General features: G+C 36.9%; 1 protein-coding gene across 10 annotated transcripts in view; it reads left to right on the top strand.

Annotated features, from left to right (window-relative positions):
* LOC123527417 (uncharacterized) overlaps positions 1–27,064 on the top strand; it is a 265,494-nt gene that overhangs the window by 99,200 nt on the left and 139,230 nt on the right. For all 10 annotated transcript variants that reach the window (XR_006681734.2, XM_045306853.2, XM_045306848.2 and 7 more), the window contains one exon: positions 7,612–9,115. Coding sequence is in view for 9 of the 10 variants with exons in the window: in XM_045306853.2 (XP_045162788.2) it covers positions 7,612–9,115 (1,504 nt within the window). In the remaining variant the exon portion in view is untranslated. The remainder of the gene's footprint in view (positions 1–7,611; positions 9,116–27,064) is intronic.

Genomic DNA, 27,064 nt, shown 5'->3' with positions numbered 1-27,064 from the left:
AAATGTTGCTGTACTGATCTAGTGGCTCATAGCTGAAACACTTGATAAATGTTGCTGTACTGATCTAGTGGCTCATAGCTGAAACACTTGATAAAATGTTGCTGTACTGATCTAGTGACTCGTAGCTGTAACACTTGATAAAATGTTGCTTTACTGATCTAGTGACTCCTAGCTGTAACACTTGATAAAATGTTGCTGTACTGAGCTAGTGGCTCAGCTGAAACACTTGATAAGATGTTGCTATTACTGATCTAGTGACTCCTAGCTGAAACACTTGATAAATGTTGCTGTACTGATCTAGTGGCTCCTAGCTGAAACACTTGATAAATGTTGCTGTACTGATCTAGTGGCTCATAGCTGAAACACTTGATAAATGTTGCTGTACTGATCTAGTGGCTCATAGCTGAAATACTTGATAAAATGTTGCTGTATTGATCTAGTGACTCGTAGCTGTAACACTTGATAAAATGTTGCTTTACTGATCTAGTGACTCCTAACTGTAACACTTGATAAAATGTTGCTTTACTGATCTAGTGACACCTAGCTGTAACACTTGATAAAATGTTGCTGTACTGATGTAGTGGCTCCTAGCTGAAACACTTGATAAAATGTTGCTGTATTGAGCTAGTGGCTCATCTGAAACACTTGATAAAATGTTGCTGTACTGATTTAGTGGCTCAGCTGAAATACTTGATAAAATGTTGCTGTACTGATCTAGTGGCTCAGCTGAAACACTTGATAAAATGTTGCTGTACTGAGCTAGTGGCTCAGCTGAAACACTTGATAAAATGTTGCTGTACTGATCTAGTGGCTCAGCTGAAACACTTGATAAAATGTTGCTGTACTGATTTCAAAGTGTAAGTTTGTCATTTGCTTGCAAATTATAGTAAAAATATATAAAATAGGGCAAAAAGAAGCTCAGGCTAGAACTGGTTAAAAATTATGTATCGACAACAGTTTTGGAGAAAAATTGACGCAAAGACACGTGTTACAAAAAATGCCATAAAACCTTGAAAACTGATTTAATCAAGCTGAAACTTGGTATTTTTCATGCAGATATGTTACAGGTACTATACAAATGAATTTGAGACTATTACAGAAAACCAGTTTTTCTTATAGGCCTGACTATAGTAAAGGAACCAGCATGGGAGCCATCTGGTCTAGCTGCGTAATGACGGACAGGTTTTTGAACACTAATTTTTCACTTGGCATGGCCACAGAGGTCTAAATTAAAGCTGGTTTCTGTTTATATTTCATTGTGGATGTATTTTTGACATTTTGGTAGAAAAAATGTGAGAGGAGGTTGCATTTGGTGAAGTGATACTCAATTTTAGTATGAGTAGTACTTCAAGGTCACAGCAGTGTGATTTTGATGTGTTTTTACAGTAAGCAAATGTGACAAGAGAAATCTCTGTTAGAAGATACATGACCCCTACCTTTCTCTTCATTTTTAGCTCACATGTCACAAAGTGACAGTGTGAGCTTTTGTGATCGCGCAGCGTCCGTCGTCCGTCCGTGCGTCCGTCCGTGCGTAAACTTTTGCTTGTGACCACTCTAGAGGTCACATTTTTCATGGGATCTTTGTAAAAGTTGGTCAGAATGTTCATCTTGATGATATCTAGGTCAAATTCGAAACTGGGTCAACTGCGGTCAAAAACTAGGTCAGTAGGTCTAAAAATAGAAAAACCTTGTGACCTCTCTAGAGGCCATATTTTTCAATGGATCTTAATGAAAATTAGTCAGAATGTTTACCTTGATGATATCTAGGTCAAGTTCGAAACTGGGTCACGTGCCATCAAAAACTAGGTCAGTAGGTCAAATAATAGAAAAACCTTGTGACCTCTCTAGAGGCCATATTTTTCATGGGATCTGTATGAAAGTTGGTCTGAGTGTTCATCTTGATGATATCTAGGTCAAGTTCGAAACTGGGTCACGTGCTGTCCAAAACTAGGTCAGTAGGTCTAAAAATAGAAAAACCTTGTGACCTCCCTAGAGGCCATATTTTTCAATGGATCTTCATGAAAATTGGTCAGAATGTTCATCTTGATGATATCTAGGCCATGTTCTAAAGAGGGTCATGTGCGGTCAAAAACTAGGTCAGTAGGTCTAAAAATAGAAAAACTTTGTGACCTCTCTAGAGGCCATATTTTTCAATGGATCTTCATGAAAGTTAGTCAGAATGTTCACCTTGATGATATCTAGGTCAAGTTCAAAACTGGGTTACGTGCGGTCCAAAACTAGGTCATTAGGTCTAAAAATAGAAAAACTTTGTGACCTCTCTAGAGGCCATATTTTTCCATGGATCTTCATGAAAGTTAGTCTGAATGTTCACTTTGATGATATCTAGGTCAAGTTTGAAAGTGGGTCACATGCGGTCAAAAACTAGGTCATTAGGTCTAAGAATAGAAAAACCATGTGACCTCTCTAGAGGCCTTATTTTTCAATGGATCTTCATGAAAATTAGTCAGAATGTTCACCTTGATGATATCTTGGTCAAGTTTGAAAGTGGATGACGTGTGGTCAAAAACTAGGTCATTAGGTCTAAAAATAGAAAAACCTTGTGACCTCTCTAGAGGCCATACTTTTCATGAGATCTTCATGAAAATTGGTCAGAATGTTCACCTTGATGATATCTAGGTCAATTTCGAAACTGGGTCACGTGCCTTTAAAAACTAGGTCCTTAGGTCAATTAATAGAAAAACCTTGTGACCTCTCTAGAGGCGATATTTTTCATGAGATCTTCATGAAAATTGGTGAGAATGTTCACCTTGATGGTATCTAGGTCAAGTTCGAAACTGGGTCAAGTGCCTTCAAAAACTAGGTCATTAGGTCAGATAATAGAAAAACCTTGTGACCTCTCTAGAGGCCATATTTTTCAATGGATCTTCATGAAACTTGGTCAGAATTTTTATCTCGATATCTAGGTCAAGTTCAGAACTGGGTCACATGAGCTCAAATACTAGGTCACTATGTCAAATAATAGAAAAAAACGATGTAATACTCAGTTCAAAACTGGGTCATGTGGGGACAGGTGAGCGATTCAGGACCATCATGGTCCTCTTGTATATCATTAGCTCACCTGTCACGTAGTGACTGGGTGAGGTTTTTTGATTGCCCTTCATCCGTCCGTCCGTCCATAATTTCCCTGTGAACATGATAGAGACCACATTTTATATTTGATTTTAATCAAACTTGCACACAACTTGTATTTGCATAATATCTCGGTTGCTTTCAAAAACTGGCCAGATCCCTTCATGGGTTCCAGAGTTATGGCCCCTTAAAGGGCCAAAATTTGCTATTTTTGGCTTGAGACCACATTTTGCAATCAACTTTAATCAAACTTGCACACAACTTGTATCGGCATAATGTCTTGGTTCTTGGATTCAATGATGAATCTGTCAGATCCAATCATAGGTTCCGGAGTTACGGCCCCTGATTGACCTCTAAAAGAGCCAAAATTTGATAATTTTTTCCTTGTGAACACAATAGAAGTGACATTTTATATTTGATTTTAACCACACTTACACACAACTTAAGTCACAATAAGATCTCGGTTCCTTTCGAAAACAGGCTAGATTCCATCATGGTTCTGGAGTTACTGCCCCTGAAAGCGGCAAAATTTTCTATTTTGGCCCTTTCAGCCATATAGAGGTTTCATTTATGCTTTATTTGATACAAACTTGCACAGAATGATTATCTTAATGATCTCTAGGCCTGGATCGAAACTGGATCATGTCGGGTCAAAAACTAGGTCATCAGGTCAAATCAAAGGAAAAGCTTGTTAACAAGCTAGAGGCCACATTTATGATCCTATCTTCGTGAAACTTGGTCAGAATGTTTATCTTGATGATTTCTAGGCCAAGTTTGAAACTGGGACGTACGGGGTCAGAAACTAGGTCATCAGGACAAACCAAAGGAAAAGCTTGTTAACACTTGAGGCCACATTTATGACCCTATCTTCATGAAACTTGGTCAGAATGTTTATCTTGATGATTCCTAGGTCAAGTTTGAAACTGGGTCATATGGGGTCAAAAACTAGGTCACCCAGCCAAATCAAAGGAAAAGCTTGTTAAACCTCTTGTTCATTTGATGTGCATGAAACTTGATCAGAATGTTTTTCTGCATGAAATATCGTATGAATTTTTAGCTCACCTGTCACAAAGTGACAAGGTGAGCTTTTGTGATCGCGCGGTGTCCGTCGTCCGTCCGTGCGCGCCTACTTCCGTGCGTCCGTAAACTTTTGCTTGTGACCACTCTAGAGGTCACATTTTTCATGGGATCTTTATGAAAAATGGTCAGAATGTTCATTTTGATGATATCTAGGTCAATTTCGAAATTGGGTCACGTGCCTTCAAAAACTAGGTCAGTAGGTCTAAAAATAGGAAAACCTTGTGACCTCTCTAGAGGCCATATATTTCACAAGATCTTCATGAAAATTGGTCAGAGTGTTCACCTTGATGATATCTAGGTCAGGTTCGAAACTGGGTCACGTGCCGTCAAAAACTAGGTCAGTAGGTCTAAAAATAGAAAAACCTTGTGACCTCTCTAGAGGCCATATATTTCATAAGATCTTCATGAAAATTGGTCAGAACGTTCACCTTGATGATATCTAGGTCAAGTTTGAAACTGGGTCACGTGCCTTCAAAAACTAGGTCAGTAGGTCAAATAAATGAAAAACCTTGTGACCTCTCTAAAGGCCATATTTTTCATGGGATCTGTATGGAAGTTGGTCTGAGTGTTCATCTTGATGATATCTAGGTCAAGTTCAAAACTGGGTCACGTGCGGTCAAAAACTAGGTCAGTAGGTCTAAAAATAGAAAAACCTTGTGACCTCTCTAGAGGCCATATATTTCATGAGATCTTCATGAAAATTGGTCAGAATGTTCATCTTGATGATATCTAGGTCAGGTTCGAAAGTGGGTCACGTGCCATCAAAAACTAGGTCAGTAGGTCAAATAATAGAAAAACCTTGTGACCTCTCTAGAGGCCATATTTTTCATGGGATCTGTATGAAAGTTGGTCTGAATGTTCATCTTGATGATATCTAGGTCAGGTTCGAAAGTGGGTCACGTGCCCTCAAAAACTAGGTCAGTAGGTCAAATAATAGAAAAACCTTGTGACCTCTCTAAAGGCCATATTTTTCATGGGATCTGTATGAAAATTGGTCTGAATGTTCATCTTGATGATATCTAGGTCAAGTTCGAAACAGGGTCATGTGCGGTCAAAAACTAGAACAGTAGGTCTAAAAATAGAAAAACCTTGTGACCTCTCTAAAGGCCATATTTTTCATGGAATCTGTATGAAAATTGGTCTGAATGTTCATCTTGATGATATCTAGGTCAAGTTCGAAACAGGGTCATGTGCGGTCAAAAACTAGAACAGTAGGTCTAAAAATAGAAAAACCTTGTGACCTATCTAGAGGCCATACTTGTGAATGGATCTCCATAAAAATTGGTCAGAATGTTCACCTTGATGATATCTAGGTCAAGTTTGAAACTGGGTCACGTGCCTTAAAAAACTAGGTCAGTAGGTCAAATAATATAAAAACCTTGTGACCTCTCTAGAGGCCATACTTTTAATGGGATCTGTATGGAAGTTTGTCTGATAGTTCATCTTGATGATATCTAGGTCAAGTTTGAAACTGGGTCAACTGCGGTCAAAAACTAGGTCAGTAGGTCTAAAATTATTAAAATCTTTTGACCTCTCTAGAGGCCATATTTTGCAATGGATCTTCATGAAAATTGATCTGAATGTTCACCTTGATGATATCTAGATCAGTTTCGAAACTGGGTCATGCGCGCTCAAAAACTAGGCCAGTAGGTATAAAAATAGAAAAACCTTGTGACCTCTCTAGAGGCCATATTTTTCATGAGATCTTCATGAAAATTAGTGAGAATGTTCACCTTGATGATATCTAGGTAAAGTTCAAAACAGGGTAACGTACCTTCAAAAACTAGGTCAATAGGTCAAATAATAGAAAAACATTGTGACCTCTCTAGAGACCATATTTTTCAATGGATCTTCATGAAAATTGGTCAGAATTTTTATCTTGATAATACTTAGGTCAAGTTCAAAACTAGGTCACTATGTCAAATAATAGAAAAAACGACGTCATACTCAAAACTGGGTCATGTGGGAAGAGGTGAGCGATTCAGGACCATCATGGTCCTCTTGTTATTTAGGTCATGTGGGGTCAAAAACAAGGTCACCAGGTCAAATAAAAGAATAAGCTTGTTCACACCCTAGGGGCACATTTTTAGCTCCACTATTCGCTATCCTACTTGCCCCGGAGTCGGCCTGTGCGTGAGCGTCACACAAATGTTAAAGTTTGCGTACCACCCCAAATATTTTCAAAGTCTATTGAGATATTGTTTTCATATTTTGCATACTTGTTTACCATCATGACCCCAGTCTGTAAAAAGGAGGAGGCAACTCTATCAAGCATTTTGACTGAATTATGGCCCCTTTTCGACTTAGAATAAATGTTAAAGTTTGCGTACCACCCCAAATATTTTCAAAGTCCATTGAGATATTGCTTTCATATTTTGCATACTTATTTATCATCATGACCCCAGTCTGTAAAAAGGAGGAGGCAACTCTATCAAACATTTTGACTGAATTATGGCCCCTTTTCGACTTAGAATAAATGTTAAAGTTTGCATACCACCCCAAATATTTTCAAAGTCCATTGAGATTTTGCTTTCATATTTTGCATACTTGTTTACCATCATGACCCCAGTCTGTAAAAAGGAGGAGGCAACTCTATCAAGCATTTTGACTGAATTATGGCCCCTTTTCGACTTAGAATATGCTATGTAATGTTAAGTTTACTCATTGCTTATATTACACAACCTGAGAATATCGAGCAGCAGTCCATGACAGCTCTTGTGCTTGTCTCAGAATGTTTGTTACATAAAGTCTTGACGATTTCAAATCTGGGTCACATGGGGTCAAAAACTAGGTCACTAGGTCAAATCATAGGAAAAGGTTGTATACACTCTAGAGGCCACTTTTTTGCTCCAGTCTTCCCGAAACTTTGTCAGAAGATTTGTTTTCATGAAATTTTGGACAAGTTCGAATTTGGGTCATGTAAAAAACTAGGTCACTAGGTCAAATCAAAGAAAATGCTAGTTTACACTCAAGAGGCCAGGTTTTTTGGTCCAATCTTAATGAAAATTGGTCAGAATATTTGTCTCCATGAAATCACTAGGTAAAACATTTTTACACTGTTATGGTATGTTACACAGGTGAGCGACCTTGGGCTATCTTGGCCCTCTTGTTTTTATCATAATTCTTTAAAATGAGGTAAGGATTTGTTCTCTGAAATGGGTCTAGCTATGTTTGGTAAATTTATGTTGTTTAAAAGATGTCTGTTTTACATAGAATATGTAGGGAATTATATTTACTGGTGTGTGACCTGAAACACTTGATAAAATGTTGCTATACTGATCTGGTGGCTGTGTAGCTTATACACTTTATAAAATGTTGCTGCACTGATCTAGTGACTCCTAGCTGAAATACTTGATAAAATGTTTGTATTCTGAATACAAAGAAACAATAAATTATTTTAAGTTTCTCTTCTGTCTAAGCCTAAATTGTCTTTTATTACAGGACCAAAGCCTAAACCTTCAAAATACAGTCATCAAGAAAAAGATTCTGAAACAGTTGTTGAAGTTATACAAAATAAATCAAGGTCAGGTGAGATTAGTATCAACTTGGACATCGGAGATTCCCCATATAACCCTATGGAACAGCCTAAATTTGGACGCCCATTTGATTCCAGCTACTATGTTTCATCTTCAGAATTTACTTCAAAAGATGTTGAAGAGTTAAAAAGCATATCAAGGAATGTGAAAAGGCCCATGTCCGATTGCTCCAGTTCTAGTCATATGTCTGCACCAGATCTTCCTCACATGAACCTTAGCCCTGCAGCTTACGTTGAAAAGTATGGTCTGCAAACAGCGTCACCTTCTTCTTGCAAAACTCCTGAAAGTGAGGAAATATTAAGACAAGAGGAAAGTATTATTACTCAGAAAATAGATGAAACTAATGCAGTAAACTATACTGATAGTGAAAACTTTGGTGAAGAAGAAATTGAGAAAGATTTCGCTTTATCTAACTTTAAAGAGGATATGAAAGAAAATAGCATTACACAAAATCATGATTTAGAAGAAAGTTCAGAAGAGTTCTATAAAAGTCCAGTGAAGAAGTGTCAAAATGAAAAACATGTTTTTGGGAGACTTAAGAGATTAGATTCAATAAACAGAGAAGCTAAAGAAGAAGCCATTTTGAACAGTTATTTAGATACAGAAATTATTCCACATACAGAACAGATACCTGAAGAGCCAGACAAATTAAATAAGGTTGATGTGATAACTGTTGAAAAACTAGAGAGTTTGGCAGATAAAATTGCCATTCCAGAAGATGTTGCAAATGTTACAGACAAAGGGGACAGTCCAAATAATGGTATTGATAATGATACAAATAATGACACTTTAAGTGATGATATGAATGGAATGAGTACAGCAGAAACTAATGAATTACTGGATGCATCACAAAAATTGCTTAATGAGCTAGGAATAGAAAACCAGTGTGATATTAAGGATGTGAAGCCAGAAATTACTGAAGAGAGATACAGTGTGAAAGAAATGTTGAAGTCTAAAAATAAAACAAAGAAACATTTAGAATCTGATAGATTAAAACCACAGCTAAGCCTTAGTCCTCCAAAATCTGACATTGTTGTAGCAGACCTTTCTGATGCTGTAGCAATCAAAGTTGATCAGATAAGGACATTGGATAATCCAGAATATTTATCAAAGCATCGTCTTTCCTTACCAAATACAGCAAGTGTTAGTAAAACTGATAAATATGAACCTAGAAAATCCTTACCTGATGTACTTGAATATAACAGTGAAAATGATGAAGAGGTAGAATACAGTATAGAGGATCATTTATATGATGGTATGCCACTAAATGAAGGTACTGATGGCTTGTCCAGGGTACCAGGTGTATATGACCAGACTATAGAGGACAGAAGTGTGGGAAAATTGGGAAGTAGGGAAGAAATGGAAGATGAAAAGAAAGTTTTTAATCCACCAGAAGGTGCACTAAAAAGGTTTGTGAGAACAAAGGTCGGTTGTATTAAATAATGAGCTATCATTAGCCCACCATCATCAGATGGTGGGCTATTCAAATCACTCTGCGTCCGTGGCCCGTCCATCCGTTAACAATTTTTCGTTATCGCATCTCCTCAGAAACTACTGGGAGGATTTTGACCAAACTTTGTCAGAATGATGCATTGGTACCCTAGTTTTGCCCCCCCCCCCCCCCCCCCCCCCCCCCCCCAAAAAAAAAAAAAATCAGACTAGTTCAACAATTTTTGAGTGAGTTATGGCCCTTTGTTTATTTTCATAATTTACATAGATTTATATAGGGAAAAACTTTGAAAATCTTCTTGTTCAAAACCACAGGGCATAGGGCTTTGATATTTGGTATGTAGCATCATCTAGCAGTCCTCTACCAAGATTTTCCAAATTATTCCCCTAGGGTCAAATATGGCCCCGCCCTGGGGGTCACATTGTTTACATAGACTTATATAAGGAAAAACTTTGAAAATCTTCTTGTCTAAAACCACAAAGCCTAGGGCTTTGATATTTGTAATGTAGCATCATCTAATGGTTCTCTACCCAGTTTGTTCAAATTATCCCCCTAGGGTCAAATATGGCCTCACCTCCAGGGTCACATGGTTTATATAGACTTATATCTAGGGAAAAACTTTAAAAATCTTGTCCATAACCTACAACATTCAAATTTGGACCACATGTATAGTTTTGAGTGGCTAGATGAACCTTGACATGAGTTGACCTTGATCTTGACCTAGTGACCTACTTTCACATTTCTGTAGATACAGCCTTCAAATTTGGACCACATGCATAGGTTTGTGTACCGAAATGAACTTTGACCTTGACATTGACCTAGTGACCTACTTGACATTTTTGAAGGTACAGGCTTCAAATTTGGACCACATGCATAGTTTTGTGTTCCGAAATGAAATTTGACCTTGATTTTGACCTAGTGACCTACTTCCACATTTATCGAGCTACAGCCTTCAAATTTGGACCACATGCATAGTTTTGTGTACCAAAATGAACTTTGACCTTGAGATTGACCTAGTGACCTACTTTCACATTTCTGTAGCTACAGCCTTCAAATTTGGACCACATGCATAGGTTTGTGTACCGAAATGAACTTTGACCTTGAGATTGACCTAGTGACCTACTTTCACATTTCTGTAGCTACAGCCTTCAAATTTGGACCACATGCATAGGTTTGTGTACCGAAATAAACTTTGACCTTGACATTGACTTAGTGACCTACTTTCACATTTTTTAAGGCACTGGCTTCAAATTTGGACCACATGCATAGTTTTGTGTTCCGAAATGAAATTTGACCTTGATTTTGACCTAGTGACCTACTTCCACATATCTCAAGTTACAGCCTTCAAATTTGGACCACATGCATACTTTTGTGTACCAAAATGAACTTTGACCATGAGATTGACCTAATGACCTACTTTCACATTTCTGAAGCTACAGGCTTCAAATTTGGACCACATGCATAGTTTTGTGTACCAAAATGAACTTTAACCTTGAGATTGACCTAGTGACCTACTTTTACATTTCTCAAGCTCAAATTTGGACCACATGCATAATTTTGTGTTCTGAATTGAAATTTGACCTTGATTTTTACCTAGTACCTACTTTCACATTTCTCAAGCTACAGCCTTCGAATTTGAAGCACATGCGTAGTTTTTTGTACCGAAATGAACTTTGAACTTGAAATTGATCTAGTGACCTACTTTCACATTTCTTAAGCTACAGCTTTCAAATTTGGACCACATGCATGAACCACATGCACAGTTTTGTGTACCAAAATGAACTTTGACCTTGAGCTAGTCTTGAAATTTGGAACATTCATAAATGGCTCAATGGGGGGCGCCAAGATCACTCTGTGATCTCTTGTTTCGCATACACCGTATATTTATGATATATTTACATTGTCCTATACATTCAATGTTTCCTCATGATCCATTTGACATTCAGAGTTAGAATATATAGCTTCTCTGGTCCCAGTTAGAATATATAGCTTCTCTGGTCCCAGTTAGAATATATAGCTTCTCTGGTCCCAGTTAGAATATATAGCTTCTCAGGTCCCAGTTAGAATATATAGCTTCTCTGGTCCCAGTTAGAATATATAGCTTCTCTGGTCCCAGTTAGAATATATAGCTTCTCTGGTCCCAGTTAGAATATATAGCTTCTCTGGTCCCAGTTAGAATATATAGCTTCTCAGGTCCCAGTTAGAATATATAGCTTCTCAGGTCCCAGTTAGAATATATAGCTTCTCAGGTCCCAGTTAGAATATATAGCTTCTCAGGTCCCAGTTAGAATATATAGCTTCTCTGGTCCCAGTTAGAATATATAGCTTCTCTGGTCCCAGTTAGAATATATAGCTTCTCTGATCCCAGTTAGAATATATAGCTTATAGCTTCTCTGGTCCCAGTTAGAATATATAGCTTCTCAGGTCCCAGTTAGAATATATAGCTTCTCTGGTCCCAGTTAGAATATATAGCTTCTCTGGTCCCAGTTAGAATATATAGCTTCTCAGGTCCCAGTTAGAATATATAGCTTATAGCTTCTCTGGTCCCAGTTAGAATATATAGCTTCTCAGGTCCCAGTTAGAATATATAGCTTCTCTGGTCCCAGTTAGAATATATAGCTTCTCAGGTCCCAGTTAGAATATATAGCTTCTCTGGTCCCAGTTAGAATATATAGCTTCTCTGGTCCCAGTTAGAATATATAGCTTCTCTGGTCCCAGTTAGAATATATAGCTTCTCAGGTCCCAGTTAGAATATATAGCTTCTCTGGTCCCAGTTAGAATATATAGCTTCTCAGGTCCCAGTTAGAATATATAGCTTCTCTGGTCCCAGTTAGAATATATAGCTTCTCTGGTCCCAGTTAGAATATATAGCTTCTCTGGTCCCAGTTAGAATATATAGCTTCTCAGGTCCCAGTTAGAATATATAGCTTCTCTGGTGCCAGTTAGAATATATAGCTTCTCAGGTCCCAGTTAGAATATATAGCTTCTCTGGTCCCAGTTAGAATATATAGCTTCTCTGGTCCCAGTTAGAATATATAGCTTCTCTGGTTCCAGTTAGAATATATAGCTTATAGCTTCTCTGGTCCCAGTTAGAATATATAGCTTCTCTGGTCCCAGTTAGAATATATAGCTTATAGCTTCTCTGGTCCCAGTTAGAATATATAGCTTCTCTGGTCCCAGTTAGAATATATAGCTTCTCTGGTCCCAGTTAGAATATATAGCTTCTCCGGTCTCAGTCTGTAAAAAAAAGACATATGCCACTGCTGATTTATGAAACATGGTTGCAGAGAAGAAAAACTGTATATTGTATATGTTAAATGAATTCTAAATTGTTGTACAATTTTGGCTTATATATGTGCAGCATTGAAATTACAGTTTAGGGTGATTAGATGTGCTGTGGGCTATGTGTTCTGTCTGCTGTATTGTTACAGGCATGGTATCTTGATAGCTGAACCTCCAAAATGACTAAATATGCATCCTATCCATTAACAATCCATTCAGTGCAGTGCATTTCAAAGCAGTGTAGTTGTCCACTGAATTGTCATCTAGATGTCAGTTTATACAAAGGTGGTGTGTTAAACTTATTGCGCTATAATGTGAATAGTTTCAAAATAATGAAATGATTCATTTCAAATTAACATGATCTCGTGCATATTGAAACCTGGCTCAGCATGAGAATGTGCAGTGTTCATTATAACTTGATAACATAATGAAACTGATAGTGGTAATACCAAGTGTTGTAAAAGTGACAGGATGCGATAGTGGTAATACCAAGTGTTGTAAAAGTGACAGGATAAAGTGGTAATACCAAGTGTTGTAAAAGTGACAGGATGCGATAGTGGTAATACCAAGTGTTGTAAAAGTGACAGGATGCGATAGTGGTAATACCAAGTGTTGTAAAAGTGACAGGATGCGATAGTGGTAATACCAAGTGTTGTAAAAGTGACAGGATAAAGTGGTAATACCAAGTGTTGTAAAAGTGACAGGATGCGATAGTGGTAATACCAAGTGTTGTAAAAGTGACAGGATGCGATAGTGGTAATACCAAGTGTTGTAAAAGTGACAGGATGCGATAGTGGTAATACCAAGTGTTGTAGAAGTGACAGGATGCGGTGAGCTGCAATATGTACCTGTCCAGCAATATCACAAATAGTGTTTAATGTAACAATTCATTACAACTTGATGCCATCCCATATATTGGAACTGCTACTTGTACTATGAAATCATTCACTAGTATCCCACATGCTGTTACATTACAATCATACAGTTATCATTCACTAGTATCCCACATGCTGTTACATTACAATCATACAGTTATCATTCACTAGTATCCCACATGCTGTTACATTACAATCATACAGTTATCATTCACTAGTATCCCACATGCTGTTACATTACAATCATACAGTTATCATTCACTAGTATCCCACATGCTGTTACATTACAATCATACAGTTATCATTCACTAGTATCCCACATGCTGTTACATTACAATCTTACAGTTATCATTCACTAGTATCCCACATGCTGTTACATTACAATCATACAGTTATCATTCACTAGTATCCCACATGCTGTTACATTACAATCATACAGTTATCATTCACTAGTATCCCACATGCTGTTACATTACAATCTTACAGTTATCATTCACTAGTATCCCACATGCTGTTACATTACAATCATACAGTTATCATTCACTAGTATCCCACATGCTGTTACATTACAATCAGAGAGTTATCATTCACTAGTATTCCCACATGCTGTTACATTACAGTCTAACAGTTATCATTCACCAGTATCCCACATGCTGTTACATTACAAATTTACAGTTATCATTCACCAGTATCCCACATGCTGTTACATTACAATCTTACAGTTATCATTCACTAGTATCCCACATGCTGTTACATTACAATCTTACAGTTATCATTCACTAGTATCCCACATGCTGTTACATTACAATCATACAGTTATCATTCACTAGTATCCCACATGCTGTTACATTACAATCATACAGTTATCATTCACTAAAGTCTGTTCCACCTATTACGTTTACCTCGTTTCTGAATTATCAGTATCGGTAAAATCGTCCAAAAAAACATATTTATATCCCATACATCAATATCTCTAGACCTTTTTTTCATGTTTTTAATAAAGTATATATTAAAGAAATAAATTTGGATTTTTCTTTTTTCCCCATAGACCGTAATGCTATATGACGTTACGTCGACTTTCTAATATGGCGGCGCCCGTAGCGCAATAAACTAGGGGTTAACTCAAAATTAAAATGCCCGAGTTAATATTTGAAAAGACTGTGTTTGTTATTGTATTATGTTAATTCTTGGGGGAATTCGTGACAGGCCACCTCAAAATGAAAAATAAATAAATAAATAAAATAAATAAATAAGAAAATAGAAAGAAACAAACACAAAAAACAAGGTGATTTCTAAAAAAAACCCAAACAAATGTGCGTGCGAACGTCTCGTTATTTTGAGAACACATGGGCATTATTCTTATATTAATTTTTCTGTCACTGAAACTCGAATGAAAAATATTATAAATACAGACATTTCAGAGTCTGTCACGGACGTACAGGCACAATATAAAAATTCGAGCTCTAAAGCATGCATTTTCATTTTGTTGTAGTGCATTTTGTTTACAATTACATGATAGTTTCAACATAGTACTTAACGTTTCTGGTGACGCGAAAATATAACGCCAACACGTAATTTTCCATAAGCACACGGTCATTTCCGAAGGAGCATCATGGAAGGCAATGCAGTTTTCCCGCCAAAATACGAAGAAGAAACGTTTGCTTCCGGTTCTATGGAGAAATTCATTATGTTGTATACGATGGCCCGATATTTACGTATATTTAAGCTGGATTTTCATTATGTTACTATTCCCGTTTCCATCTTAACGTTGTGTTCAACATCTGCCGAACAATGTACGAAAATGTATATATCGATCTAGCACAGGTTCTACAGAAATATGGTTTCGGAAGAATCGTGTTGAGTCATTAAAACTAGTATCATTCCCTGACGCCGACAAGGCTTGTAATTTCTTTGGACATGATTTATGGAAATTTGTTTTTGTTTGTTTGGCTTTGGGTTCAACGTCGTTTTTCAAAAGTATTTCAGTCATGTAACGGCGGGCAGTTAGCCTAACCAGTGTTCCTGGATTCTGTACCAGTACCTGTTCTCCGCAAGTAACTGCCAACTTCCCCATATGAATTATCAGATCGTCAAATCGTCACGGAGAACATACGCCCCGTCCGAGGATCCCGCGATCTGTAGACCAACGCTCTTCCTACTGAGCTAAGCCGGTGGGTTAAGGAAATTTAGCCCGTTTTCAAAATAATTGCACGCAGTATATGTTTTACTAAATTTGTTTTAAAAGCACTGATCCCCAGAAAGTATGACAACAACAAAAAAATAGATATCAGAAAATTATTGCTAAATTTCTCATGAAAGTTTTAATAGTTAATGACAGATTATGTTACAGAAACACATAAGGATTATTATTATTTTTTTTTTTTTTTTTTTGGCGATTTATTCAAAATAACGGGATACTGGAGGTAAACTGCCTTAATCATAAAGCTTTATATTTATTTAAATATTCCTCCGTGGTGTATTGGTCACGACCCCAGGGAAATTTTTATCGCGGCGGCGGCCCGGGTTCGATCCCCGACTCGAGCATGTTTTTATCTCTTAATTTGGCATTCTGAAACAGATTAGCAACACAACCTCGTGTTCATATATTCAAAATCTGACCAAACTTTAAGAAAAAATCTAGATGTCAGTGCCTTTAAATGGCTAAATGCTAAAGTAACTACTTGTGATTTTTTTGGCCACATACTGTTTAACTATGAAAGAAATAGTAAAGACAGGTAATGTTTCGGAAAAGATATGAAATATTTTGCACGTCAATTTTTTTTTTACTTCAACGTAAACTAAGTTTTAAAAAGGTTTTCTTTTTACGATGCTGGCTTTGAGAAAGAAGAAATTGATGTTCGCGATTTGCATAAGCGATTTAACCGAACAATTCGAAAGAAAAATAGACAAACAGCGTGTGCAACAGTTTAAATATTTCAAACTACATATTAGTAAAGAATACATTTCAAATATGATTGTGTGCGACATTAGTGACTTCCCATAATTAATTATAGACGTGAATGAATATTGATGTGGGTTTTCTTAGCGACTTAGCATTTTATTGTAAACAAATCCGAATCGGCTAGTGCTTCACAAATATATTGAAATACCTGTGTCAGGTATGTCCTTAATATAGATGATGACGATGTGACATTTACGTCGGCAGCGGATAATGAAATCGGTACTTCTTACTAATATACGATTTTGTGTGGAATTGCGCGTGGATTCTGTACGCCTGTTTTAAGTATCTATGCGTGCATGGAAAATTCGACTAATTTTGGGAACAGTGATCCTCATGCTAAGATTTTTACTCAATTCACGCATGTTTTCCTTTCGGCCTGCCTCGATTTCATTTCTGAAACTATGTCCGTGGCATAACAAAAAATATTTATACGCGTAACGAGCCAGACAGAATACACGAGTGTGAATGAAAGGCGGGAAAAGTGAGGTATCAATCAGTCTCCACGGATTTTATACACTTCTGCACAAGTGCGAGATACAGTACATAATCGGTGACATGATTCTATTACGTCAGGAAATGTTGACTGACATACTTCCAGCGATTAATTAAGGACGCTAAAAGCATGACCAAGACTTCAAATTCAAAGGGAATGAGACAGAAAAAAAAAGAAATGCTTAATGAACAGAAATTTATCAAAAAAGATAATATTTCTTAGATCGGTAATGTCAAAATTGCGTTCATTAAAGTAGCAACTTATAGTTAAAAAGAAAGGAAAACGTCCGTAATTAATTAATAGAGGTGATCAAACACCCATCCACCCATATTTTATACATTTTTACAATTAACCCATCACCCATAAAGACGGTTTTTGTGAGGACCACCACCCATAATTATGATTTTTGGATGGACCCCACCACCCATAATTATGATTTTCCTATGGAACCCACCACCCGTCATTAAAAGATTCGGTTGCCGTCCGACACCGCCCCTCCCCCCATAAATTTAATTCTGGAATCGCCATTACAAATAACTTCAAATTCCGAGTAGGCTCTATGACTGCTCTCTGGATCGTTCATACAAGTTATTTAAGTCAAATATAAATCTGGTATAATAATAATGATAGATTTGATAACAATAAATAGAGAGAATGGGTTCGCGGTCCGATTTCGCTTTAAAAGAAATCTAAATTAGCAGCCCTCGGATCAAGAGTAAGTCACGAGCTTAAAAGAAAAAGGAGATGCTTCCATATAAACAGCAAAATTTAAAAAAGAAATGAAATAAAATAGATAGGTTGATAAAACAATAAACAATTAAGCATTGTTTAAATATATATTTCAAGAAGTAAAGTATAATTCTAGCGTGACATAGATACGTCAAGATTTCTATCTTCTATCAGCTGATTGTGTATTTAAACCTGGAGGTAATATTTCCCTTGTGCGCCTCGTATAAATCTGCATATGGCCACAGCAAGATTACGTCATTTGTCTAATACGTCACAAGTTTCTTTCGGAGAAAAAGAATTCTCTTGCATACACAACCGGTGAATATTGTTTATTGAAGTTCAAAACTGACCATTGTGAAAGAAATTGGATATGTGGCGGACTGTAAATACTTCAGTAAGGATGCTAAAATACAGGTTATCTTTGAACCATGCGTTTGGAAATGATGTTATTTTGAACAAGTCATTGTTTCAAGGGCATGGTGCGATTGATGCCTGAATTTCACCGATGTTTAAAAGAGCTTGTTTGTTTACAATTTACTCATCAAGGATTGGATAGAGCTACTGAAGACTTGGAAGAATTTTGGAGTGTATATAACTTTGTTAAAAGTGAGTCAATTTACATTTTTGTTAGATCTAAATAATGTGTTCATTGTTAGGCCTATAGCTTTTTTTTTAAATACAACATTTCATTTCACTCATGCATTCATAAACGAAATGAGTCTTGAATCGCTCCCGATAAAATTCACGTGAATTTTCCCGTAATACTCCAAATTTAGAGAGCAAACTCCAATGGCGACAAGAAATTACAATGGGAGACTGCCGTTGAAAATATAAATTTGTCATTTATTTGGATATTTGGCAAAGCAGAAAAAAAATCGTTAAATTTCTCGAGGGTGACTTTTTTTTAGTTTATCAAACCATGTTTACTTTGCCGGTAAGTGTCGTAGTTTTGTCATGTGTCACCAAAGTTGGGGTAAACCTTTGGAATGGAACAGACTTTAGTATCCCACATGCTGTTACATTACAATCATAGAGTTATCATTCACTAGTATTCCACATGCTGTTACATTACAATCATACAGTTTATCATTCACTAGTATCCCACATGCTGTTACATTACAATCAGAGAGTTATCATTCACTAGTATTCCCATATGCTGTTACATTACAATCATACAGTTATCATTCACTAGTATCCCACATGCTGTTACATTACAATCATACAGTTATCATTCACTAGTATCCCACATGCTGTTACATTACAATCATACAGTTATCATTCACTAGTATCCCACATGCTGTTACATTACAATCATACAGTTATCATTCACTAATATCCCACATGCTGTTACATTACAATCATACAGTTTATCATTCACTAGTATCCCACATGCTGTTACATTACAATCATACAGTTATCATTCACTAATATCCCACATGCTGTTACATTACAATCATACAGTTTATCATTCACTAGTATCCTACATGCTGTTACATTACAATCAGAGAGTTATCATTCACTAGTATTCCCACATGCTGTTACATTACAATCATACAGTTATCATTCACTAGTATCCCACATGCTGTTACATTACAATCATACAGTTATCATTCACTAGTATCCCACATGCTGTTACATTACAATCATACAGTTATCATTCACTAGTATCCCACATGCTGTTACATTACAATCTTACAGTTATCATTCACTAGTATCCCACATGCTGTTACATTACAATCATACAGTTATCATTCACTAAAGTCTGTTCCACCTATTACGTTTACCTCGTTTCTGAATTATCAGTATCGGTAAAATCGTCCAAAAAAACATATTTATATCCCATACACATGCTGTTACATTACAATCATACAGTTATCATTCACCAGTATCCCACTTGCTGTTACATTACAATCATACAGTTATCATTCACCAGTATCCCACTTGCTGTTACATTACAATCATACAGTTATCATTCACCAGTATCCCACTTGCTGTTACATTACAATCATACAGTTATCATTCACCAGTATCCCACTTGCTGTTACATTACAATCATAGAGTTATCATTCACCAGTATCCCACTTGCTGTTACATTACAATCATAGAGTTATCATTCACCAGTATCCCACATGCTGTTACATTACAATCATACAGTTATCATTCACCAGTATCCCTCTTGCTGTTACATTACAATCATACAGTTATCATTCACCAGTATCCCACTTGCTGTTACATTACAATCATACAGTTATCATTCACCAGTATCCCACTTGCTGTTACATTACAATCATACAGTTATCATTCACCAGTATCCCACTTGCTGTTACATTACAATCATACAGTTATCATTCACCAGTATCCCACATGCTGTTACATTACAATCATAGAGTTATCATTCACCAGTATCCCACATGCTGTTACATTACAATCATACAGTTATCATTCACCAGTATCCCACTTGCTGTTACATTACAATCATACAGTTATCATTCACCAGTATCCCACATGCTGTTTACATTACAATCATTACAGTTATACATTCACCAGTATCCCCTTGCTGTTACATTACAATCATACAGTTATCATTCACCAGTATCCCACTTGCTGTTACATTACAATCATACAGTTATCATTCACCAGTATCCCAGATGCTGTTACATTACAATCATACAGTTATCATTCACCAGTATCCCACTTGCTGTTACATTACAATCATACAGTTATCATTCACCAGTATCCCACATGCTGTTACATTACAATCATACAGTTATCATTCACCAGTATCCCACATGCTGTTACATTACAATCATACAGTTATCATTCACCAGTATCCCACTTGCTGTTACATTACAATCATACAGTTATCATTAACCAGTATCCCACTTGCTGTTACATTACAATCATAGAGTTTCTGTAGAATGTAAACATATTTTCTCTACTGAAGACACAGAACAAATGTAAGTTCACCATTCTATGTCCATCATCCTGCATTAACATATTTATGGCCACCCCACGCCCAATCTCTCTTCAGAGAAGAGGGGGATATTGATTTGCTCTTTTTCTGTTGTATTGTTTGTCTGTCTGTCTGCCTGTAGAATACTTGGTTTTTAATCAGTAACAAGAGAAGGTTTGGTCATACAGTGGTCAGACAATGTATAATTGCCTGTAGTCAATAGATCACCCCTTTCATTTTGGGGGTCAGTAGGTAAATGGTCATTTCCTGTGGTCAGTAAATGACACCTATTGTTTTTCAGCTCACCTGAGAAAGCAATGCTCAGGTGAGTTTTTCTGATCACTCGACTCTGTCGTCTGTCGTCTGTCAACATTTAGCTTGTGTATGCGATAGAGGCTATTTTTCAACTGATCTTCATGAAATTTGGTCAGAATGATGACCTTGATGAAATCTAGGCTGGGTTTGAAAATGGGTCATCTGGGATCAAAAACTTGGTCACTAGGTCAAATCAAAGAAAAACCTTGTGTATGCTAGAAAGGTTGTATTTTTCAATTAATCTTCATGAATTTTGGTCAGAATGATGACCTTGATGAAATCTAGGCTGAGTTCAAAAATAGGTCATCTGGGTTAAAAAACTAGGTCACTAGGTCAAATCAAAGAAAAACCTTGTGTATGCGATAGAGGCTGTATTTTTCAATTAATCTTCATGAATTTTGGTCAGAATGATTACCTTAATGAAATCTAGGCCGGGTTTGAAAAAGGGTCATCTGGGGTCAAAAACTAGGTCACTAGGTCAAATCAAAGAAAAACCTTGTGTATGCGATAGAGGCTGTATTTTTCAATTGATCTTCATGAATTTTGGTCAGAATGGTTGCCTTGATAAAATTAAAGTCAAGTTTGAATATGGGTCATCTGGGGTCAAAAAATAGGTCACTAGGTCAAATCAAAGGAAAAGCTTGTATATGCGATAGAGGCTGTATTTTTCAATTGATCTTCATGAAATTTGGTCAGAATAATTACATTGATGAAATCTAGGTCAGGTTTTAATTTGGGTCATCTGGGATCAAAAATTAGGTCACTAGGTCAAATCAAAGAAAAACCATGTGTATGCAATAGAGGGTATATTTTTCAATTGATCTTCCTGAAATTAAGTCAGAATGATTGCTTTGATGAAATCTAGATCAAGTTCAAATATGGGTCATCTTGGGTCAAAAAGTAGGTCACGAGGTCAAATCAAAGAAAAACCTTGTGTATGCGATAGAGGCTGTATTTTTCAATTATCTTCATGAAATTTTGTCAGAATGATTGACGTTGAGTTTGATTATTGGTCATCAGGGGTCAAAAACTAGGTCACTAGGTCAGATCAAAGAAAACCCTTCTGTATGCGATAGAGGCTGTATTTTTCAATTGATCTTCATGAAATTTTGTCAGAATGATTGACGTTGAGTTTGATTATTGGTCATCTGGGGTCAAAAACTAGGTCACTAGGTCAGATCAAAGAAAACCCTTCTGTATGCGATAGAGGCTGTATTTTTCAATTAATCTTCATGAAATTTGGTCTGAATGATTGCCTTGATGAAATCTAGATCAGGTTCGAATATGGGTCATCTGGGTCAAAAAGTAGGTCACTAGGTTAAATCAAAGAAAAACCTTGTTTATGAGATAGAGGCTGTATTTTTCAGCTGATCTTCATGAAATGTTGTCAGAATGATAGCCTTGATGAAATCTAGGTCAAGTTCGAATATGGGTCATCTGGGTCTAAAAACTAGGTCAAATCAAGGAAAAACCTTGTGTATGCAATAGGGGCTGCATTTTACACTGGATTTTCATAAAATTTGGTCAGAATGGTTACCTTGATGAAATCTAGGTCAAGTTCGTATATGGGTAGTCTGGGGTCAAAAACTAGGTCACTAGGTCAAATCAAAGAAAAACCTTGTGTATGCGATAGAGGCTGTATTTTTCAATTGATCTTCATGAAATTTGGTCAGAATGATAGCCTTGATGAAATCTAAGTCAAGTTCGTATATGTGTCATCTGGGATCAAAACTAGGTTACTAGGTCAAATCAAAGAAAATACTTATTTATACTCAAGATTTTTTGCTCCAATTTTAATGATAATTGGTCAAAAATTTTTTTTCCATGAAATCACTAGGTCAAACATGTTTACACTGTTATGGTGTGTTCTGTTGTGTTTCTCAGGTGAGCGACCTAGGGCCATCTTGGCCCTCTTGTTTGTCAATAGTAATTCAAAGATAAAAATCACAGTGACCTTGAGACTGAAAGTCTCAATGAACAGAGAATGCCTTGGCCTACAGTCATCAGACTTCATGTGATGATTGCCTGTGATCAGTAGATGATCCGATTTTTTGGTCATTTGGTCAAAGGTAAAGTTCACAGTGACCTCGAGGCTGAAAATGGTTTCAACTCAATAAGTAGAGAATGTTTTGACCTACAGTCATCAAACTTCATAGGGTGATTGTTTTTGGTAGATAAACATGGTGGAAGTGCATGTCAAATAACTGGATTGTATTTTAGCAAAGTTATGCCCCTCTTTGGACTTGGAAGACGTAGGTTAACTCTGAAATTGATGCAGATACTTTGTTGAAACTTACCACAGATGTTTGGTTCAATTGAACAAGGTCACAGCTTCAAGTCCAATAAGTCTTATTGAATTTGAATAGAAAATACAGTTTCCTACAAACCTTCAGACATTTAGCATGGTGTTATGAGACAGTCCTTGCTTTACTCTTGCAGTACCTTTTTAGCTCACCTGAACCAAAGGTTCAGGGTGAGCTATTAGTATGGGGTGGATGGTCCGGCGTCCACATTTTTACTTAAACATCTTCTCCTCTGAAACTACTGGTCAGAATAAAGTCAAATTTGGTCTGTAACATCCTGGTGAGGTCCTCTATCAAGTTTGTTCAAATGGGGGCACTTGGCCCCTTTTAGGGGCTGCTAGAGCTAAAAGTAGAAATACCTTTAAACGACTTCTTCTCATGAACCGCTTGATGGATCTTCATCAAACTTTGTCTGTAGCATCATTATATGGTCCTCTCCAAAATTTATTCAAATGGGGGCACTTGGCCCCTTTTAGGGGCTGCTAGTGCTAAAAATAGAAATACCTTTAAATGACTTCTTATCATGAACTGCTTGATTGATCTTCATCAAACTTGGTCTGTTGCATCATTATATAGTCCTCTCCCAAATTTTTACAAATGGGGGCACTTGGCCCCTAAAAGGGGCCGCTAGAGCTAAAACTAGAAATACTTTTAAATAACTTCTCATGAACCGCTTGATAGAATTTAATCAATCGTGGTCTGTAGCATCATTATATGGTCCTCTTCCAAATTTGTTCAAATGGGGGCACTTTGCCCCTTTTAGGGTCTGCTAGGGCTAAAAATAGAAGTACCTTTAAATGACTTCTTCTCATGAACCGCTTGATGAATCTTCATCAAACTTAGTATGTAGCATCATTATATGGTCCTCTCCAAAATTTGTTCAAATGGGGGCACTTGGCCCCTTTTAGGGGCCACTAGAGCTAAAAATAGAAATACCTTTAAATGACTTCTTCTCATGAGCCACTTGATGGATCTTCTTTAAACTTGGTCTGTAGCATTATTTTATGGTCCTCTCCCAAATTTGTTCAAATGGGGGCACTTGGCTCCTTTTAGGGACCGCTAGAGCTAAAGATAGAAATACCTTTAAATGACTTCTTATCGTGCACCGCTTGATGGATCTTCATTAAACTTGGTCTGTAGCATCATTATATGGTCCTCTCATCAATTTGTTCAAATGGGGGCACTTGGCCCCTTGTAGGGGCAACTGGAGCTAAAATAGAAATACCTTTTAAACAACTTCTTATCATGAACTGCTTGATGGATGTTCATCAAACTTGGTATGTAGCATAATTCTATGGTCCTTTCCCAAATTTGTTCAAATGGGGGCACTTGGACCATTTTAGGGGCCAATAGAGCTAAAAATAGAAATACCTTTGAAAGTCTTTTTTGATTTTAAATTTTTTTAATTCTTTTTTAAATTTAATACTTTGTCACAAGCAAGATCTAATTAGGTCAAGGTCTGCCTCAGGTGAGCGACTTAGGCCCATTTGGGCCTTTTGTTTCTTGTATATTGTGTTTCTTGATGATGTTTCTGAAGTATCCCTACCGCAACTATATTTAATTGATTAAAACTTCGCAAAATGTTTCACAATCATGAGACTTACTTACACAACACTTTGTTAAATTTGATATAAATTATGGCCCTTATTTCAGGTTAAGTTTTGTGAACAAATTATTAAGCTTTATTTTTAGGATTAAAGGAGACTTATCGATGTAGGAGTGAAGTTGATGTTTGATCCAGATAGCTCACACAGAGATGACGTAGCTCATTATCGATGTGAATTCAGTCTTTAGAGAGCACCAACTTATATGTAAGGGTATATGTAAGTTGGTTTAAAGGCAAGAAAGTTCAAGATGAAAGGGTATGGGAGGGTGGTTGTGTGAGCCCCACAGGAGTATATAGTCGACAAAATCTGGATGAAACATCAACTTCCCTCGTACGTGGGTAAGTCTTGTTTAATCCTACAATTTTGTCTCCCGTATACATCCAGGAAGGGTCTCACAGAGATCTTAAAGTTGGTTCTTTATGATATAATATAGTAAACAAAAAATATATTGATGTTATATTTATTCAGGTTCACTTCTCTGACAAGGAATTCATGGAATTCTGAATTATTGTTTGTTTGTTTTGGGTTTAAAACGCCGTTTTTCAGCAGTATTTCAGTTATGTAACAGTGGGCAGTTATCCTAGTTCCTGGGTTCTGTGTCAGTACAAACCTGTTCTTTGCAAGTAACTGCCAACTTCCCCACATGAATCAGAGGTGGAGGACAAATGACACAATGTCTTTTTGGCCGGGTTTTTGAAGAAAAATCCGGCTTGTAGATTAGGTCTCTCCGGGCGGGCAGATGGGCGGGCGGATGGATGGAATAATGAGTCTCATGTTAACCTTTTTGTTCATTCATTTAAGTATTTCACCTAGGACCTTGAAAGGTATGTTGATCTTGATGTGTACATGACCCCTATTGATTTTTGGGCCACTGGGTCAAAGGTCAAGGTCACAATGAGTCTCATGTTAACCTTTTTGTTCATTCATTTTTCTCAACAACTACTTAACCAAACTTCAAGAAATTTGGTCAGAATGATCACCTATTACCCTAGTTGGTCCAAAGTGAGAGTGGGGTCACTGGGTCAAAGGTCAAGGTCACAGGACCTGAACATTGTTTCCACTCCATATCTGGACAAGTATTTCACCTAGGACCATGAAACTTCATACGTATGTTGGTCTTGATGTGTATATGACCCCTATTGATTTCTTGGTCAAAGGTCAAGGTCACAGGGATATAAACATTACAAATGGTGTTTTTCTTAATTTGATTTTTTTACACCAATTTATTTCTTTAATTTCATTTTCTACCTGTTCATTTCCTTTTTTTTTCCTTTTTCCTTCAACAGTGCTTATTAATTTAGGGGTTATTTATTATATGTCTTTATTAGAACTTTAACTCATTATCACCTTATTCGGAAAACCCGGCCAAAACGCCATCAGGCATTAGCTGCTTGTATCAAATCGTCACGGAGAACATACGCCTTGCCCAGGGCTCAAACACACTACCCTGCAATCCGTAGATCTGTGCTCTCCCTATTGAGCTAAGTGGGTGGGCTAATTCTGAATTATGATTCCTAATTTTGCGATAAAGCTTCTTGGAATGAAGCTTCCCTACGTTTATCATAGAACCTTTGGAAAACCCGAGAGTTGGCCCAACCAGCAGTTCGAACAATTGTGTCTAATTTTACCCCCAGTTTATTCGCAGTGCTTACTGAAGCAGCTGTTATCACTGTGAGCCTTAAATGTAGATCAGACACCTGCATTGTATAAAGTTTGTTTTATCAAGTAACAGATTGTATCTCAAGATACCTTCTTGTATGGCTTATTGTATCTCAAGATACCTTCTTGTATGGCTTATTGTATCAAGATACCTTCTTGTATGGCTTATTGTATCTCAAGATACCTTCTTGTATGGCTTATTGTATCTCAAGATACCTTCTTGTATGGCTTTTGTGTACTTATAAACAATTGCTGAGTATTGTCCCTGATTGTTAAAGATTTTTCAATGTTTTCTTTGAAAGTATTTACAGTCAGGTAAGTTTTCTTTTAGTTCTATAGGTGGTAAGTGATGACCTTCTTCACCAAATGTTAAGCCTTGTTCTGGATTTGCATCGATAATGAGCTATGTCATCTCTGTGTGAGACCCTTCCAGGATGTATGTATGAGAGACAAAACTCAGTTACAGCTATTATGTATTTGGATTAAACTTCATGCAAGATAAGATTTACTGGACTAACCAAGCTGGATAATGTTTTGTTCTGTCATAAAACAGCTTAAAACAGTATCTTATCCTAGGGTCACTTAAATACTTTTAAATACAGTCTAACCTGTACAAACGGTCACCTCCGATCAGCAGTCTTTTTGTGACTCTCCCGACGGATTTTCCTCTATTTCATCACTTTATTCAGCGGTCAACTCCCATCCGTGGTCAGCGGCCACCGGGGTTGCC

The sequence above is a fragment of the Mercenaria mercenaria genome, chromosome 14 (assembly GCF_021730395.1).
Source record: "Mercenaria mercenaria strain notata chromosome 14, MADL_Memer_1, whole genome shotgun sequence".
Lineage (NCBI taxonomy): Eukaryota > Metazoa > Mollusca > Bivalvia > Venerida > Veneridae > Mercenaria > Mercenaria mercenaria.
The sequence above is the reverse complement of the archived record's forward strand: the minus strand, read 5'-3'. Positions and strand labels throughout refer to the sequence as shown.